The sequence below is a fragment of the Lichenostomus cassidix genome, chromosome Z, assembly GCF_008360975.1.
Source record: "Lichenostomus cassidix isolate B80296 chromosome Z, HeHo_3.0, whole genome shotgun sequence".
Taxonomy (NCBI): Eukaryota; Metazoa; Chordata; class Aves; order Passeriformes; family Meliphagidae; genus Lichenostomus; species Lichenostomus cassidix.
In genome coordinates, this window is record NC_139511.1 from 30,991,112 (window position 1) to 31,010,208 (window position 19,097).

General features: G+C 42.3%; 1 protein-coding gene across 5 annotated transcripts in view; it reads right to left on the reverse strand.

The window, feature by feature from the left end:
- The window catches only part of NRG1 (neuregulin 1), a 179,582-nt gene that overhangs the window by 116,744 nt on the left and 43,741 nt on the right, over positions 1–19,097 (reverse strand). For 3 of the 5 annotated variants that reach the window (XM_085043797.1, XM_085043794.1, XM_085043798.1), the window contains exons 4-5: positions 16,137–16,187; positions 13,207–13,257 (exon numbers count right to left, since the gene is read on the reverse strand). The exons of 1 other annotated variant lie outside the window; for it this stretch is intronic. In XM_085043797.1, coding sequence (XP_084899923.1) covers positions 13,207–13,257; positions 16,137–16,187 — 102 coding nt within the window. The remainder of the gene's footprint in view (positions 1–13,206; positions 13,258–16,136; positions 16,188–19,097) is intronic. One more of the 5 variants, XM_085043801.1, reaches the window with a different exon arrangement.

Sequence of the window (19,097 nt, forward strand, 5' to 3'; positions counted from 1 at the left end):
CTGGAGAGACCAAAGACGGTTACAGAAAGTAATACAAACAAGATTACAGAAGAGACAAGACTCCCCATAGATCTAACTAGAGAAAAATAGGAGTCAGTTTTATTTCCTTCTCAGGGTCACAGCATAACAGAAAACTCATTTAGCAGAAGCATTATCCTTTTGTTGTGTCCTTCCCCCACAAGTCCCTGAGGCACCAGTTGCTACCTGTGCCTAAGATGAGGACACGGGGCTTGGTGGGCACTGGGGCTGGCCAGCCTGCCTGCTGATGCATGTCTCTGGCTGTTCTGCATCCCCACTGCCTGTGAGCATGTGCTGGCAGCAGAAATTCTGCCCAGCATCCAACACTGCTTTCCAGAACAGGGCAGTTACCCTTTCTTTCTGTGGCCAGGTACAGGAGGTAGAGCTGCATGACTGCTTCACTTGTGGTCAGTTTGACCAGCTGACAGCTGAGACTCTTGTTCAAGATATTTCAGTTTTTACAGGTGGCATTGTGCACAGAGATTGTGCTCAAAATTACTTAGAACAACTATTTTCTGCAGAGCTACTGAGGGTCAAGACATGATCATGACTAGGACTGAGGAAGAAACAGTCCTCAAAGATCAGAAAAGCATGCAGAGCTCTTTAAAAACTCACTGGACCCTTATTAGTCAGCGTTTCTCTCAAATGCTATAATGCACTTTGCCACATTGAAAAATTCTTGTAATAATAAAAGGGGAGATGCCAAGAATATGGTAGAGTCTAAGAAGTGAGCGATGAGATCGGATTGTGACAGACACTAAACAGAAATGCCAGCTCATACTACCATGCTTGCCTTTCCTTTCTGCTTAGACTGTCTTTTCCTGCACTCCATCACTCCTTCAATACTAGGATACAGCAGATGAACTCTAGAGTAGCAGTTCTAAACAAGTGATAACCATCTCTGCTTGCCTCCCATTTCAGAGTTAGCTGATGCCCATTTCTTCTTAAAGGGCTCTTTTTAGGAATTCTTTCCTTCCTTAAGAAATGCTCAAAATTTTGTGTGAAGTGTCAACTCTAACTAATGTGTTTCTACTAGAGCTATATGTGCCATATTGTGTTCTGAAAATATGCTAACAGTAAAAATATTTGACTCTCTCTTTCTGCCTTTTTCTCTCCATCCAGAAAACATTTTTCATCCAGTACTTCATCCATGATGCTCTTCAGTTGTTCTGAGTAGCAATCTCATATTTTACAAGATATTTACAGATAATGAAAACTATTCCTCAGGATGAAACGACATCCACAGGAACAGATTCTTATCAAATTAAAAGGAAAGAATCCCTTCCCTGTACACAGCCTTCCTTACTGACCATCTGCTAATAGTGCCCATGTGTGTAGGAAATTCATTTGCACATTTAAATTGAAAAGCTCCATTTGCTCAGCCTGCCTATAACTGTGCTCTCTTGCTGGGGTGAATATTAGGTCTCTGATGTATGCATATTATCCAGTGAACATATAATTGCAAATTCAATCCACATCCAATTATCTAGAGTTTTACTGCATATTTTCTACATATAACTCAAGCAGTAAGTACAACAGTACATTAGCTCTCCAGGTGTCCATTTGGCTGGAAGAATTAATAGGGTGCTGGCATTTAGCTCTTGGCCTTGAAAGTGTAATTCACTTATGGTGTTGCTGCCAACATGAGAGGTGACTTATACACTTGATGCAGGACACAGACATTGTGGGTAAGACACCAAGAATCCTCTCATTCTGACAGAAACATGCAACTGGACAGGTTAAGGTAAACAGTCCCTAACCCATGTCTAATTTCCTCTTGCCTGCCTCCAGGAAGGCATCTCACAAGTGCACAGCCCAAATGCGCTGGTTGACCACACATGGAGAGGATTTCAGACTTGTGTTACCTCCCATGAATCTCGGGGTTCATCTGCCACTCTCAGTGATCACAGCTACACTGGAACGACTACTAGTCCACCAAAAAAGATACACAATCTATGTTCACAGCATTCTTTCCCTGGATATATCTTAACCTGCTCCCTCTGAAGTGAGAACTATTTAAAGGAGTTACAAGGATGTACTCTGCAGATGCAGCTTGCCTAGTAGCCAAGAACAGCATCTGATTCAGAGCTCATTACACCAGCGTTCTGAAGCACCAGTTCTTCATCAAGACAGATCGGCATGCATTTGAATGAGCTGCATCAGTGCTCAAGGCAACTTCATCCTTCCTGCAAGATTAGTGTTTAAGATTCTTCTGGTCTCTCACAGTCTCTGAGACAACTGTTATCCTACTGTCTGTCAAGTATTAGTTGTCACTGTGTCAGCTAATGGGTTTTGTGTAGATCATTAAAATATTCAAGAACTATGCATAGCCTGCAGCTTGTTTTAAGCCAAATATTTCCCCAGTGGGAAATGGAAGGAAAGAGCCATTCCAGGGAAATAATAAAAGTCATACTAACAGTGTGAAAAGTACAGTGCAAGACTAGACTCCAATTCTATTTCACTGTGTGCCCTGTGGAATCACTCCATGTTTGTATTGTTTTAAAAAACATAAAATATTAAGGAATTCAAAACAATCAAGGCAAGTTTTGGACTTCTTTAGAATGGAAAAAGGCGGGGGGGGGGGGGATGGGGTGGGTGGCATTTAATGAGGCGAAAGCACCAGACATTTAAACCCACTGTTCTCTCAGAACAATAACTAAACTGTTGAACTAATGCCCCATGGCACTGGATGTCAGCGTTTGAAAGCTTACAACACAGTTTTAGCTACAACTGAAAGAACATTCTCAGTTACTATATATAAAAACACAGATATTTCAAACAAATAAAAGCATCACATGTGGTTAGCTCACTTCCAATGTGGGAAGACTAGAAAAAACTTCCTGCCACTGGCAATTTGTGCCACAACTGGCACAAGTATATCCAGTGAGTAGCTTTCTACAATGCAGGTAGCTGCGGCTTTCACAGCTGGGTATCTGCCTGCAAAATAGATATTATTGAAAAAACACCCTAATATTTCTTCGCTGGAGTATGGCTTATCCTTTTCTTTTAGAAACCACCCATTGCAGTAATACTCCTCATCAAACCTGCTGACATTTTGGAAAGCTCATCTAAATACCTGTCAGACATTTGATTGTGCTATTAAGAATCATGTTTTGGATCATTGTGAATATGACCAGAAAGATACCAGTAACAGAGTTCAGATTCCACTTTTTAAATCTCATAAAAATAATGACTGTATTAAATTCTGAAGGGCTATTACCACCCCATGTATAAATGGTAAACTTTCAGATAACCTCAGTGGGACATGGTATTTGTAAAAGCTTTAGGCAGCAGAGCTATGTCCAGTCAAATCCATCCTCATTCAACATCAATTCTGAACATTTATAGCTCTGGAGCAAGAAGCTTTTCTGTGCTGAATAAACAAAGCAGAAACAAATGGACAAACAAAAGAGCCAAATGCTCAGGGCTGGGAAAACAGTTGTCTCCTCTGCTGGCTTGCACTTTAGTATAGTAGGTGTTATCTCACATCTCTGTTCAAGAGCAGTGACCATGGTTGCTAAATTTGGGAGGGCTGGGGTGTAATGCCAGCTGAGTTTTGCCCCACAAGTACACAGTCGTGGGGAAGGCTGGGGTGGGATACGCAGCCTGACTGCTCAGATGTTCCAACATTGCTCAGTAGTAAAGGGGACAGATCCTGCTCTCAGTCCAAGGCCAAGCGTGGCTGCATTACATCTACATCACGTGCCACTCCACTGTGGCTTGCCCTTCATTAAAAATCATTTACATGTCTCTTCTTCCAGTTCTCAGTGTCTAAGATGTGGAAAGAGTGAGTCTCAACCCAACCAAGTGACGTTCTCATGGCATTACTTTAGCTTTATGATTAATTCCCTCTGGCATAGTTAAAGGCACCTGGGAGTCCCTGGGGATTGCAATGTCTGTTGGGATGATATGGGAGAACTACTTAGAGTGAGAGGAGCTAGGCTGGGAGGGTGCTGTCCATACTGCTTCCTGGTAAAAGTCTCAATGCACTTAATTCTTCATATTGTATTTAAGTGTCTTCAAGATCAGTAGTTGGCATGGCCCAAAATGACACAAGAAAGCATGTTAATGATGAAATGGGCAAACACTGCTCTAGCACTCCATCTCACTCCTCAGCCTCACTCCACGCAGCACCCTAGGTTTAGCCTTTATGATCATCATAAATTAAAACTGCCCCATGCTAATTTAACTTGCAACAGAATTGACAAAGTTTGGAAATCAAAAGGCTGTGAAAGTTTCCTCTCTTGTAAAAAGCAGATCCCTGTAGAAGGGAAAATTTGGAATGACTTTGCCAAAGGATCTCAGACAGCTGTATACTGTGATTAACATAAACTACCAGTAAGGCCTGTGAGCTCCGCATATCCATAATGAAGTTGAAATGACTAGCATGAAGAGTGAGCAGTCAGGAAAAGAAAATCTTGTGAGGAAATGCAAGAGCCTTTATATGCATATATAGTCACTGAAATAAAATACTGATATCCATCAGACAAGATTCATAAAGGACGATTGCTCCAGGGCACAGCTTTCTTTTCAAAAAAGACAGAGTGGGTGATCTGTGATACTTGCCAGCTATGGCAGATGCAACTCAAAGTTACTGACTAGCTGGCTACTGCTAAATATTTAGGAAGTTGCAAACCTAGAAGGAAGATCACATTGTAAAAGGCTGCTCTTTAATTGCTGCAGTGACTACAGCGATTCCTTCTCCTTGCTGTACAGGGGGAGAATGTCAAGAACAGCAGAAACCATTAACAACCTCCGGGAACATTTTCATAATGAAAGTCACAGGAGATACAACTTTCCCATTTTGCATCCAATTAGAAGAGGTTACCAAAAGGCAATTTAGAAGACATGTGGACATGAAGGATAGGATAATAATTTCTTCCCGAGGGTTTAGCTTGGCTCCCGCTGCACTATTACAATTCTGCTAGGATAGGAATGTGAAAGAAGAGTATTGCTTTTAATTTATGTGATAGAAACTGCTATATTTTAAATTGAGTCTCAGCCATAGAGTGCCACTGTGTTTGTGGAGAAGGTAACGAGGGGACACAGTGATGGCTTTTCAAAGCCATGCATCTATGGAAAGTTCACATTTATGCATTCAGTACTCTGCCTATAGCTTTTGAAATACCACTTCTGTAATGCAGCTTACCTTTTTAAAGAAGTAAATAGTACTTTATCAAGGGTTTATTCTTAAGTAAATGGAAACATTTAAAGCCATACACTTTGCAAGTTATTCTGAAAAGTAACAGTTTACTTTTCTGTTCGTCTTTTATCTGCTGCTGTGTTATTCTTCATTCCCTCTTCCTAGACAACACCATCTGCCTTTGTGGTTAACCAGAACTGTCCAAATTTGAAACTTGTAATGAAAACAAAACAATGGATCCAGGCTCTTGACTCCTTTATATTTCATTAATTTTGTCTTTCTGCTTCATCACAGACCTCCACTGCTAGACCACAAACTTGAAACAACTCTTCATGGACCATGGCCCTGCGATGCCACAGGGTGTCTGTTTACAGCTGACGCAGCCTAAGATCTCCCCTGGAAGAATGTGGACTAGAAAGCTCAGAACACACCAAAACCTGCTCTGTGTTGTCAAAGGGAGTCCATCAAGCCTTCAGCCATAATAGATTAACTCAAATCTGGTAACTTAAATTCCCTTTCAGATTTTTCTCTCTGTTGGACCTTTCACACCAAAGCTGGAAAAAGAGAAACCCCCCCTCTAAAAACAAGAAAGTGAGCTGTCATCACGTCTTTCTTAGGACAGAAGGGTCACCTGAAGAGCACAAAGGAACTTGCATTGCTAGTCTCTCCTGGGGATAAAACAAGAGAGTGTCTCAGAGTAAACTCACTTTGGGGGCAATAGATGAAAGATCAGGAGATGAACAGGGTATCTGATCTGTAGGGGTAAGCTGGGAACTGCCTATTGTATTAAAATACAAATATTATTCTGTACCCACATACATGCTTCTAATTTTTGTTAGTTGAGCGTATCCTTTGTTCATATTTGTTCTGAGCTCTTTGTCTCCCTCATGCCTTCCAACAGAGCACTGATAGTCTTGATTTCAGCATGGATAATGACATGAAAGAGAAGTGTGTTTCTGTCCAGGTTACATATTCCATTTGGTTCACAGATCTCAGCCCTGCTGGCATGACTGCCTGTCGTGCACCTTTACTCAGTAACAACTATCCTGATGACTCAGAAGAGGGAAGACTGTGAGAAAGCTGATCCATTACCATAAAGTGTGTTCACAGCTGCTATCCAGACAGAGTATAGCCAGGAGGGAACAGGAGTCCTTGAGTACCTGTTTTTGTCACAGTGACAGTACCAGGGACTTCCTTGTGACACAGTGAAGACACAGAGACCAAAAAAAACCAGTAAAAACACCAACACATCCTGGTTCCACAAGCTCATGTTCTCCAGTATAGCATAGGCTATGCTGGTACATCAGAAAGATGTTTATTTTGGTCTCAGGTGGGAAGATAGATAGCATGTGTCACTTCAACATTGTATGAAGATGAAGTCAGAAAGACATAAAATAATGCTCTGTTAAGAAAGAATTTGCTGTGATTTGACCTTGTGAGAGGAACTTTAGAGAAACCAGGCCTTACCAGCAGATTGTTGGAGACAAATTCCCATATGACTTGCAGGGTCTCAGAAACAGAAGTCCAGACATACCCAGGGCTCCTGAGGAAAGCTAGGGACAGAGCCCACACTCTCCAGCCGAGGCTTCAAGTGACAATGTGACTTTTGGACAGCAACCTTGGTGTGAGAGGCTCCCCCTCCCCACCACTAAGGACATATGCAGCTTTAAAAATCCTTTTTCTGAAAGATGGGAAGAGTTTCTGGAGTTGGACCCTTGGATAAACATGATTCTCAATATGTTGAAAGCAATGGGAGGTGGGCTTGTGAAATTCCTTCAGAAATACTATGAAGAACGGAAACCTGTGAAGTGGATCTTGTGACTTGTATTCTACCGGAGTAGCCTGCCACACATTTGGGAACCATTTTTATGGTGTAATTCATGACCTCAGGAAAGCACATCTTGAAATAAACAGACACAAGCCATTGCCTTCATACTTACATGTATATACTTTATAAACCTATCTATGTATGTATAATTATACATAAACCACAACTGCCTCATTATATACAAATGTTGAAGCAAGTGCCAGCCTTACAGATTTATTCTTACGTGCACAAATATACAGCTAGCTAAAGCCAATGTCCTTAAAACCCTTCCACTCCAGTAGCTGAATTTAAGCCATACAAACTGTTGCACTTATTCCTTTGTGACTGTTATGTCAGCTTCTTCCAATTTTAGCACTGCTAACACCCATCATTGCCTTTTATCTCTCTGACCTCCTTGAAGGAAAGAAGGAAAAGAAACCCCAGCACAGAAGAGATTGACTTTACAGTAGTGATGCTGTCTCTGAAGTTTGACATGTATGAATTTCCCAGTAGAGCTGCCTAACCTACCTGAGGTTCTCAGTGACAACTCAAAACTCCTTCAGAGCAAGACTGGGGGACCAAGAATGCAACTACAGAAAACCCTGCAAGATTAGGTGGTTTGTAAGAAGGCATTTAATGTCACACTCTCTTTAGACAGAGTCATGCAAAAGAATGAAAACTGTCTCTGGGAGATGTTGCTTATTTCAATGAGTTTGCCTTATCTGTGAAATTTAGCTATGGGAAAGAGAGTTTGTCATGCAAGATGAAACCATAAAAGTACTGAAATTACTACTGTCATTGGTGCCTACCATGGAGAATGAAACTGGAACTTACTGCACACTGTATGTAGGTTATAACAAAGGACTGACACATGCCTTCACCACTGCTCTTTCAATAGGACGTAACTAACTAGGAGGTTTAAACTCATTTTACATTAAACAGGAACTGAGTATCTGACCCTGCCCTTACTCCCTGTGTCCTTAGAACAAAGCAAAGTATTCTCTCCAGAGACTGGTATTCAGAGAAATAAACCCACTGAAATGATAAAGCAAAAAGCGTGAGGTGGTATAGTGTTTTCCTTCGACCCACTGCCCCATCAGGGCAGCAAGTGTATGGCTTTCCTGGAGAAGTAGCCTTTCAATCCATGACACAGGTGAGTTAATTGCTGATAGCCGAAAATGTCAGACTAATTTTTTACAAGAACAGGACTTGTGAGTCCTGCTGTGCTAATACAACTGCAACCTGATTAATTGCCTTCAACATCTGAATTCCTTCAGCTTTATAAATTGGTTACAGTATTCTCCTCTTCCCATCCTGCCCCAAATGACCCTACACAGTTACTTACTATGTCAAAAAACATTCTGCCCTTTTACGCTAAAATAGCTGCATTTCAGAAGTTTCTGAGCTGTTAACAGTGTATTTAAATTTTATGACAAAACAGAGGTTTTTTGAGATAAAAGAAAATCAACACATCTTCAATGGTTAGTCATTATCCCCTAATCTTTTTTGATCCTTACACTATGTGGCATCACTTTAAATCATACTATCCTCTTTGTCTCTAGGCTGTAGAGGGAGTATTAGAAATTAACATCTGTAAAACTCAGAATAAAATGAAACCAAACAAAACAGAGTAAAATGAATGAATGCAGAAAAATTATATATACTATATTTCACTATATTGCAAGATATCTAGTCATCAAGTCACATTGTTTCTTAAAGGAACTGCAATACACACGGACTTCAGTAAGTGCTTCCACAGGTTTTTGCCACAAATCAAAGTGAAGTGCACTCCTGTTGATAGGTAGGTAGGTACCTGTGCAAGAGCACCATGAAAAAAATAAAGAAATCTGACCAAAACTCTAAAAGTCAGATAAAAGGACAAATTAAATGGTCTAAGGACTTGATAAAAATTAAGATTACCCATTTAAAAATTGCTTAAAATACCAACAACATCAGAAGGTCTTTTCAGGATTGGGTAAGTATCCTGAAGGCAGAAGAAAAAGCCACATAAAAACTATACAATTTGGGACCCAAGCTCTCTGTCTTCCAGAAGCGCTGATTCATGTTTGTATGAGTCTTAGAAAATTCATGGTTTCTGAAAGTTGACTTCTGTTAGGTATAACAGAAATAAATACAGGGAGAATGATTGGGTTCACTTTAGGATACATTGCAAAGCAGAATTTAGCAGAAACTTAACTTGCTTTTTAAGATTTTAGGACACAGATGATTTATTGGCCAGGCTGCTTGCTTTGTATATGCAAAAATGTTCCTGTTAAAAATATTCTGTAGACCAACAACCATAACATCATGTGATAGAAGGTTTTATTGCTCAGCATGGACTATTTTCACCAAAGCAGTTCAGTATTTTACTTGAGAAAATGTGACTGGCAAAAAGTCTTTGCATGCTTCCTTTCTAGATGTTGTACCTGGTCATAATTTAATGTATCTGTTGGAATCTCTTATTTGATGACGAGAAGATGAAGTGTTAGGAAAGTGCCTTGCTGTGCCAGGCCCGGAGCTTGTAAGTTAATAACTCCAGAGAGGAGACATGAGGAGTCCAAACTAGCACATTTCTTATACAAGTAATATTTTTAAAATTTCTGTGCAGGTTTTAGAGGCCAACTTGAAAGTCTGCAGAAAAACAAATTTAAAGTTATCTGTGGGGCAGACAACCAACACTGGGTATTTCTCTACAGCCAAAAGCTAAAACTCATTCTGTATTCCTCTGAAAAAGAAGCCACAGGCAAGGTGGGATCAGCCTGCTGCCTGTTCTTTATCCATATTCTTGCGTCCAGCTGGGCATCATATCAACCTGCTACATAGTGGACAGGAGCAAGCATGCTGCAGAGAACAGGCTCCAGGCACAACCAGTGCCATGCTTGCCAGCTCACCATCTTGTGCAAGTAGACAAATCTGAACTGAGAATCCTCATGTAAGGCAATCACATCTGAAACATGCAGAGTATGTGGCATGCCCTGGCTCTTTGCTGGAGGAAGTGCCTCCACAGACATTTTAGGGAGAAGCCCTTAGAAGGCAGCCCAAACAAGTATGTGGGTAATGCTGCAAGGTGCAGCTAACCAAATGCTTCCATTTGACACATACTCCCACAGGCTCTGTCTCTGTGCAGCTTCCTCATTTCCTACTCCTCCCTCAGAGCGTGGGACTCCAGACTGATTTTGACCATAAAAACAGTAAGCTTAGGTGTAGCATCATTCCTGGTCTGCACACCCATCCTGTGCTGTCAGTGGTTCCCACACAACAGGAACTGTGGTAATTCTAAATAGCCTGCATCCCATCGATTCCCTTCTCCCCTCTTGCACCCTACCAATGTCCCTGCACAATACCTCCATCAGAAGCCTGTGTGCAGTGCTGACGATTTTACCCTAGGAAATCTGGCTGCTTTTGAATTTCATTCCATGTGTGAATGAGAATTCCATTATAAATGAGAATGTAAGTTTTGGGACTAATTTTCTAAGGAAAAGGAAAACTGCCATATGTATGCTTTTGGGGTGAGAAGCCAAGATTCCTTTAACAAGTCCCACGAGAACAAAAAGACAACCACATTCTGATTCTCTCATCTTGAATACATAGCTGACTGAACCCTTAATAACAAGGCATTAAGGTGAAGTCTCAGATGTACTTTTTCCAAGCCAGTTTCTGAGAAGAAGAAAGTCATAGGGTCATAAGGCACTGGTTTCAGAGTATGGCAGTCCTGGGAAACAAGGGGTAGAAAAATGTCTTCCATCCCCAAATTTTTCTAATGTGATTAAGAATGGCCTCTGCAGTCCTTGGTAGTGAGAGCACACAGGGCTCCAATGAAAGTTGTAACCTAGGGCATATCGTGATAAGACAAGGCGGAATGGTTTTGAACTGGAAGAGAGTAGCTTTAGATTAGGTATTAGGAATAAATTCTGTACTGTGGGAGTGCTGAGGCACTGGCACAGGTTGCTCAGAGAGGTTATGGATGCTTGATCTCTGGCAGGGCTCAAGACAAGGCTAGATGGGGCTTGGAGCAACCTGGATACCTAATGGAAGGTGTCCCTCTCCATGGCAAAGGGGATGGAACTAGACGTTCTTTAAGGTCCTTTCCAACCCCAAATTCTATTATTCTGTGATTACACAGCACAAAATAAATACATATGAATCAATCCTTGGGCTGGGGTGGAAGAGAAGCTGGGAAGTATTTCTACCTGTGGGGGGCAGAGCTAACAATCAGTGTCAAAGTCTCACACTATGAAATGGGACACAAAAGCATCAATTTCCTTCCTTCTTCCTTGGATTACTGACCCCTCAATCAGATCACCAGTCCTTTACATGAAACTCAGAATGCATCAAAGGCTGTTCTTTCTCCTTTATTTAAGAACTGAGTTCCACACTCTCAAACTGAACTTGATTTTGAGGAGTGTAGGAATACATGCACAAAGAAGGATAGGGATCTTCAGTTTTGGGATGTCAGTTGTGGAGCGTCTTACAGAGATAGGATTATTTTCTAAACTTCCCCCTCTCTGAATATCTGTCACTGAGACTCCAGAAGAAGCAAAGCATGATACATGTCTATTCTCTTGTGAAAGCCCTGGGGGAGAGAACCTACTGAATCACTCTGCTGTTTTCAGGTCTTTCCCAGCGTCTGGCCAACAGTGACAGTGCTGGCATATTCTCTAAACATCTGCTATTGTCTGAGAAGTGGAAGGAAACAGTTTATCTCCTGTGGCTGTTACAAGATTGACAGTGACAAGTGTGAAATGGACATGTACCCCTGAAATTCAGAAAAGAAAAGCCCTAAGGAACTTTAATAAAAGTACGTGGACTCAATTCCCTCGTCGCTCTGTAGTGTGAGTAGACATTCACATCTGTTAGCAATAAACATTGGCTCCCTCCTGCTTTTCCTACCCAGCACAGGCAGCAATATCCAATATTGCCCTCTCTCCTCCATTACTTATTTTAGTGACTTGAATAGGACTAATCCCAGTATACATTAATGCTTCTGAGAACAGAACAGAGATGATTTACTGTTTTAAATTGCTCCAGGAATTATCCCTGCCTACTCTACGACTAGGCATCAAAGGGAAAAGGAGGCCAAAAACTGACTCTTCTCACCTTGCTGGCAGAAAGCTTTTAAAATATCCTATCAAATTTCTCTAATTCTTTCAACACACACTTAAAAACTATCAGAGTAGTAGCTGAGAAGAAAATCTAGAAAAAAATCCAGAGATACAGCTTTAACCTTTCATCCTGGTGCTGCTACAGCAGCTATTAGATGTGAGTTAAGGGCATTCATGAATATTTTGCTATAAAGCACACACCACATTTTATAGCAAGAACTGTCAGGGTGAATTGGACCATTGGTCTGTCTCACCTGCCATCCTATTCCTAGCAGCTGGCAACACTTACTGCTTTTGGGGAAGGTGAATACGCTACCTCCCACAACCCCACTGACTCTGATTGTGTGAAGTGGCCCTCCAGACTGCCCAAAACCAGGCTGATAGATGGTGGATTTGGTTCTAGTAAAGAGCTGGAAGGCTCTAATTGTTCTCAAGGGTAAAAGTGTATAGGATTACAGCTGTAATGCATGCTTCCCTGGGAAGCATCACTACTGAGGAAGAAAAGAGTCACTATCCCCACTGGTACTCCCGTAGCTCCCAGTGTGCTCCTGAGATTTGCAGAGAGACAATCTCTCTTTCCGAGGAAACAACACCATTTCTGGCCCTCTGTCCCAGCTGAGGGAAGACACACAAAAAGATGTCTTCACCTTACTGATCTCCTTCCCAGGAGTAGAGGGGCACAGAAGAAAGAGCCCAAGGAACTCTAAGGTGCACCATCTGGCATGCAGATGAAGGGAAATGCACCCAGGTGGGGATGGCTGGACCTGAGGGTGCTCCAGCTACCCCAGGGCCAGGGGCTGTGGAGGCAGAGCAGACAATCTTTGAAGCCATACATTGCCTGGGGAAGGCGGGGAAGAGAATTCCAGGTAGAAAACACTGGAATAGTTTCCTCCCCCTTTGCCCTGCCCAAATGAGCATTTGACCTTTCTGAAGGAAGGTGTTTAGATGGCAATACACAAAAAGCATGTCTCTGAGGGTTCTAATAGTATATAACAAATAGTTCAGGAATCCCATTCAGTCACTCCTGATCTCTTAATGCAGGTTTAGACAGAAGCACATTTTTTTCTGAGCTAGGAAGGGAGAAATATACTTGAGAGTCTTGCCAGCAAAAATTTAAACAGCTTGTATATACTTACAGGAGGAAGTGTTTGTTCCCTCTGTTGAAGCTTGTATCCTAAGCATGGGTTCTGCAACACACAGAAGTAACAATAAAGTTGTAAGAATATAGCCACAGCTAAAGCGCTATACTGGAGGAGCCTGAACATCTTCCCCCAGTAGAGGTTTCTTTTATTTTTTTTTTTTCCTCAGTAGTCAGAAACCCAGCAGAGCAGAGAAAAAAAATGAGATAGCTTGAGAAAGCAAAGACCTTCAAAGTAGGTTCAGCATGTCCTAGGCACACTGTGAATAATCAATTACAGCAAAAATGCTCCACAGTACTGGGAGGAAAGGCCGGGGGAAAACTGGCAAAGAGAGTAAAATTTTCAGCTGTTTCTGACAGCATCAGAGGAAAGAGGAAAGCAGTAAGTCTTGAAGCTCCACATGCTGATCCAGGAAGCACAAGCTTCTTATCTTCTTCTTACATAACTCCAAATGAGCAGTAAGGCTTTAAGGCCTACCATAACTATGGTTAAGGAGTTCTGTGGCTTGAAAGAGAGGAGGGTCCATAAGTGCCACCACCTCTGCAGAGAGCTGTAGATAGAAGGGAGACCAGAACACATCCCAGACCAAAATGGAGCGTAACACTGGCCCCAAAGTGGTTACAAAGAAAGCAAAAAGAATGGTAAATAATCTTGTAGAACAGTTGAGAGAAATGGACCTCAACACAAATCACACAAAGGAAGCACTCAGAAAGGTTTATAGAAGAAGCAGGTAGCCTGAAGCGAGGTCTAAACGTCCTGACCTGTAGGAAACTGAACCACACAGCAATTACTAGACATGCGTTTGAGTGGCTTCATGGGCTTTTATATGGTGTCGTGCAGGAATAAAGAATTCAAGAGAAGGCTTGAAAAGTACTACCAGCTGGAAGGAAGAGTTTGAAGAGAGAATGTTATGCCTAAGGTGGCAATGTGATGTGCCAGTGTGGAGAGGGATGAAGGAAGTAAAGGTGGTTAACAGCCATCCTGTAAATTCTAGGGAGCAGCTAAGGCACACTGCATGCTTTTTAGTGAAACATTTAACATGTCATGTCACACAGAAAAGAGTAATCTGTTGCCTAATAAAGTCTGGTTTTAAGCAGAGTAAAACCACTTTTAAGAATGAAGACAGCTCCGCAAGTCCTCCTATCATCAAAAAGTATCTGTAGCAATACTTCAAGAGACCTAGATCATGATGAGTTGAACACCAGCATTTCACAATAGTTTATCTTAAATTAAAGAAGCAACACACGAATTACTTATTTTTATTTGCAAGTCCTGGGAAAAAAAGCAGCAGTGCCCAGTGCCCAAGCACTACTGGTCACCAGGAAACTCACGAAGTGTTAGAGAAAGACATGGTCTGGACCCGGGGCTGGGATAAAACAGTACAAAAAACCAGCACCTGGCTGGATTTGGGACTAAGCAGGTCTCTGCTGCAGCCACAGATCAAAGACCTCCTCAGAGCTCCATGAGAAGACCTTAACAAGCAGCCCCTGAATTAAGTGTTTTTTTCTGTCCTGCAGGACAATAGCGTTATGTGTTGCTTGGCATGAAATCTGGCAGTGCAGAGATTCATCAGGAATGCAGCCAGCTTTTTGAACATCCCAGCTTCCTCCTCTCTCCAGCGGCACAATAGCAGTAAAGAGGAGGACAGTACTGTAACAGCAGGCACTTGAAGGGACACAAGCAGGGAAAGAGACCACTCAAGAACAAGAACTTTAGTTCATGGGAAAGAAGGCAGCAAAGTGCAGGCACTGCATTCTTGCTGCACAAGGGAGAAGGCAAGGCAAACCCAGTGGAGTCAGTGACCAGCATGCCATCTTCATTGAACAAAAATGGTTCCAATGGTTACAGGACACTTGCTATTAGCTATGTGGTCTCATATATACCCAGTGAAGCACCAGTGACAGGCCCCACTGAGAACATGAAAGAATATGGGCACATCCAATATCTCTTCTGTCAGACAGCAATGCCAAGATTTCAGAAGTAGGTCGCCACACACACAGATGCATCAAAGGAAAGGCTGCAGGCATGCTAAATGCAAAATCTGGCAATCACACTGTTTTCCTTGATCTAGCCTACAAACACTGTCATTTCACACTAAAACCTGTCTCTGCCAGACATAGCTTTCCCAAAAAAGCTAGCAGGACCCCAGCCTCTTTGCAAGCAGAGTATGTGCATCTTAAAAATTCTTGGGTTGCTCAGCTTATTCACGTTTATCTACAATTGTCTCAGCCAAAGTCAGCAGTAGAGACAATTGCTTGTATTGTGGCCATATATTAAGTAACTCTTAAAAGTTAAATAATGAATGTGGCTTTTCACTGGGGTCAGTTCCAGGAGTAACTCTGGAAGTACGCCATCTGTAACTGCAGGCAGGTTGCTGGAAACAAATTCCATCAGCCGGAAAGGAAACCACCTGGAGAAGGCTCCTAGTATGCCAAGGCAGTTTCAAAGGTGGTTATAGTACTGACAGTGAGTTACCTGTCTACACTCACAGACCCTGCAGAGCTGTCAGGAATTGTATGTGGAGCCCTGAGGAACAGAGCAGTCTAGGCAACAGACTTTCCTGAGGACACATCAATACACCTATACACTCAGCAAACTCATAAACAGCTGCAAGGATTTATTGGACAAGGTGGTAAGAGGTTTTTTAAAACAAATACTTCTTCACTTCGGCTGTTGCAGCCTGACAACTGTAGGCCAAATTAGCTTCCTCGATACAGTCCCAGGATAGTAAAAAGTATGCTTAACCCTTCTTCATTCATTTCTTGGTCCCTCAAGTAGATCAAGTATGCAAGGTGATATGCAGAAACAGAAATGCTGGATGTAGATGAATTGCTCTCTACTAAGAAGGAGCTGTTTCAGAGCTGTAGAAGCAGCTTCAAGAAGAAATGAAGAGAAAAAGATAGAAAGGGTCTGTTAATTCAACTTACGTGAAGAAGTTTTTGTCACTTCTGTTGATACTGGCATCTTGCTGGTACTCTCTGGAAAACACAAGAGGCAACAAGAAGTTATAATATGGTGTCAGATGATCCTCTAACAGCATTCAGCTCCAGAATGGGCAAGATAAAGAAGAAAGCTTGTTCAAAGAAGCAAGGTTACATTCTGCTTCTGTGGGCAGACGCTTCAATTAGACATCAACTTGCAAAAGTTTCCTTTCAGGAAAAAAACAAAAAATGATGCTGCCTACTAGCAAAACTGAAGGAAAAAAGCCTGTTCCTTCTGGAAGAAGCCAGTTGTTCAATCTCTCATTTTCCTCTGGGAATAACTGATCAGTGGCAACAGGAGAAATCATGCAGATGGCTCTGTTTCTGGAAGACGTCAGTGTGAGTATTCACTCCTTATGCTTCTAGGCAGTTAAATTTTGCAAAGACGTGTCCCTGTTCATGTCACTTGAATTGCTGGTAAGTACATCCAATAGTGTCACTTGCCACTTCAGGGAAATCTTATAAGTCACACATGCAAACCCAATCCCTCATGGACTGCTTGGGGCTCTGTGATAGAAACCAAACAGCTGCTTTGCTGAAGAGATGAGAAAAGTTGCTCTTCCATGCTAGTCCTATGTATATCTCCACATGCTATTGCTAGTTCTGTACTGGCATGGAGTTCTTGCACTCACTTGTTGAAGTGGCTGATGGCTAAGGGGGACGATGCTGCCATACTTAGATCTTTGCTAATGCAAAATGCACAGATGGGAGATTGCAGAATGTAAAAAGTCTTTGTTTAGGCTTCACAGACTTGCACAGAGACCTTCTTCCAATGACAGCACTAATTCGTGAGTGCTCTGCTGTCCCCGCAAGCCACAACTGTGTGCAATTTCTTAGGTGTGAACAAATTGCTCTTCAGTGGTATTCATCAACAATCCTGGACTTCCCCAAGTTCTCAAAACACATTTCAGACTTTAAGTGGTGCAGTTCAATGCAGCTGCACAAGTTTCAGCTCTACAGCTGGGGAAAAGCTCTGAATGCCAAGAAAAAAGTCTTGCCCTGAAACCTCAAGGCACACGAACAATCCTCTAGTAGGTCAAACAAAAAGAATTTAGAAAAAGCTTCATAAGAGATTTAGGAAAAGGAAACTCAGGAATGTTTTTATTCTGTTTAGTGAATCTGGATTCCAGTGGTTCTCTGCTCGTTGTCTCCAGGGTTCACAGAAACTTGACCAGAGATGAAACTGTCTTCCCTTCAACATCCCTCTTATTAAACTTTAATATTGACTCTGTATTTTAACTTCTTACTAGCTTGCTCTTCTTCTGCGGGTTTTTTTTTCATTTTGGTCCCACTTTCTTTGGCAAATTTAGTATTTTCCTAGTTAGCACATCCCAGTTTAATCTCACTAATGGGAGAGAACGTGTTATGCAGCATTTCCTTGGCAGCCAGTGATGCATGGCATGAAAGCAAGTATCATAAGTAAAATTTTTAAGGTCAAAACCTTTGAATTAGGTCTTGGAACATAGTGGCCTGTAGCCAGGCAGCTTTCAGGACCATTTTTTGGGTATAACAGCAGTTTGCTATTGTGCAGCTGGGTTGTCTGAGCAATTAACCTTTCTTAGTCACATTAGGAGATGGAACAGGTCTGACAGCTGCATAGCTCAGCATCTGGCACAACTGGAGCAAATTTTTCTTTCACCATTAGAGAAACCATGTTCCATTTAGTGCCTGTGCTGAGCTTGATGGAGCATTTCTTACTGGCACCTCCCCAGCCCAGCTGTGTTAGTACAAACGCCGACGGGAAGCTTCCCTGCCAGTGGAAAATACAGCCAGAGCCTCCTACACCTGAAACGTGCTGAGAAATACATTTGGAAGACATGTGGCAAAGTCACACTTTATCAAGCCTCACAAGTAACATTTGTGTTAGCAACACTACCAGGGGATGCTAACATTTGGAAGACACAACATTGGTGTGTATTGCTTACTGCACACAGTACACCACAACACTAAGAAAGGCATTTTGCACTGCCTGAGAACACTAGCACAGGTCCACATGACAAGCTATGTGAACACAAGAAGCAAACAAAAAAGAGGCTTCTCATAGCAGGCTGTCAGTACTTGCCTGAGGTGAAAGAGCTGGAAGCATTTTTCAACTTTACTTTTGCTGCTGCAGTCAGCTAGGGTATGGAGATGGCAGCCTGCAGCCTGTCTTCATCATCACATTTAAGCCCTCACGAGGAGCAGCTACCTCAGAGGCTAAAACTAGTTCAGTCCCCTGGCCCTTCTAGGAGTACTAAGCCTTGGAGAAGTGCTGTTTCCTGAAACTGGGTATGTTTGTGCTGAGGCTTTCTTATTGTAAAAGTATTGAAGGATTGACGAGAGATTCTTGTTTGGGGATGCTTTAAAGGGCAGGTCCCTGCAGCCTCTCAGTCCGATTTCCTTAGTACTCCGGCCAGCAATATCTTCTGCTGTTTACTCTGATATAACAGGGAAGAGATCCTTCAACTCACACAGGACTCCTGGCAACCCCGCCACCTTGCTGCCCTTGATATGTTTATCCATCCTTCCAGACAGCAAGGTTTGTTTGGGCTGCTGAGAGAAGACAGCTCTGCACAGACAACAAGCTCTGCTGTATGGCTCTGAGGGAGGCAGAAGGCCCTTCTTCTCAGGAAAAACCTTCTCTCCTGGATAACCAAGTATTTAAGAGCCTTACAGCTGCTGTGAATAGCCCTGTGCATACCCCCATAGTGTTTTCCCCACCCCAGTTAATTTGTCCAAGGCCTGATGCAAAAAAGCCTTCTTGAGCAAACTGAATGGATTTGGTTGATCTGAAGGGTTTTAGTTCAGGCCTTGAAGGTGGTGGCTCTGAGAACCCTGACAGGGACAACAACCTGGGCTGTGAGAAGTACTCAGACACCATGACACTGCAGGTAGTTAGAGCTGCAAACAAGCTTTTTGTCATCCTGA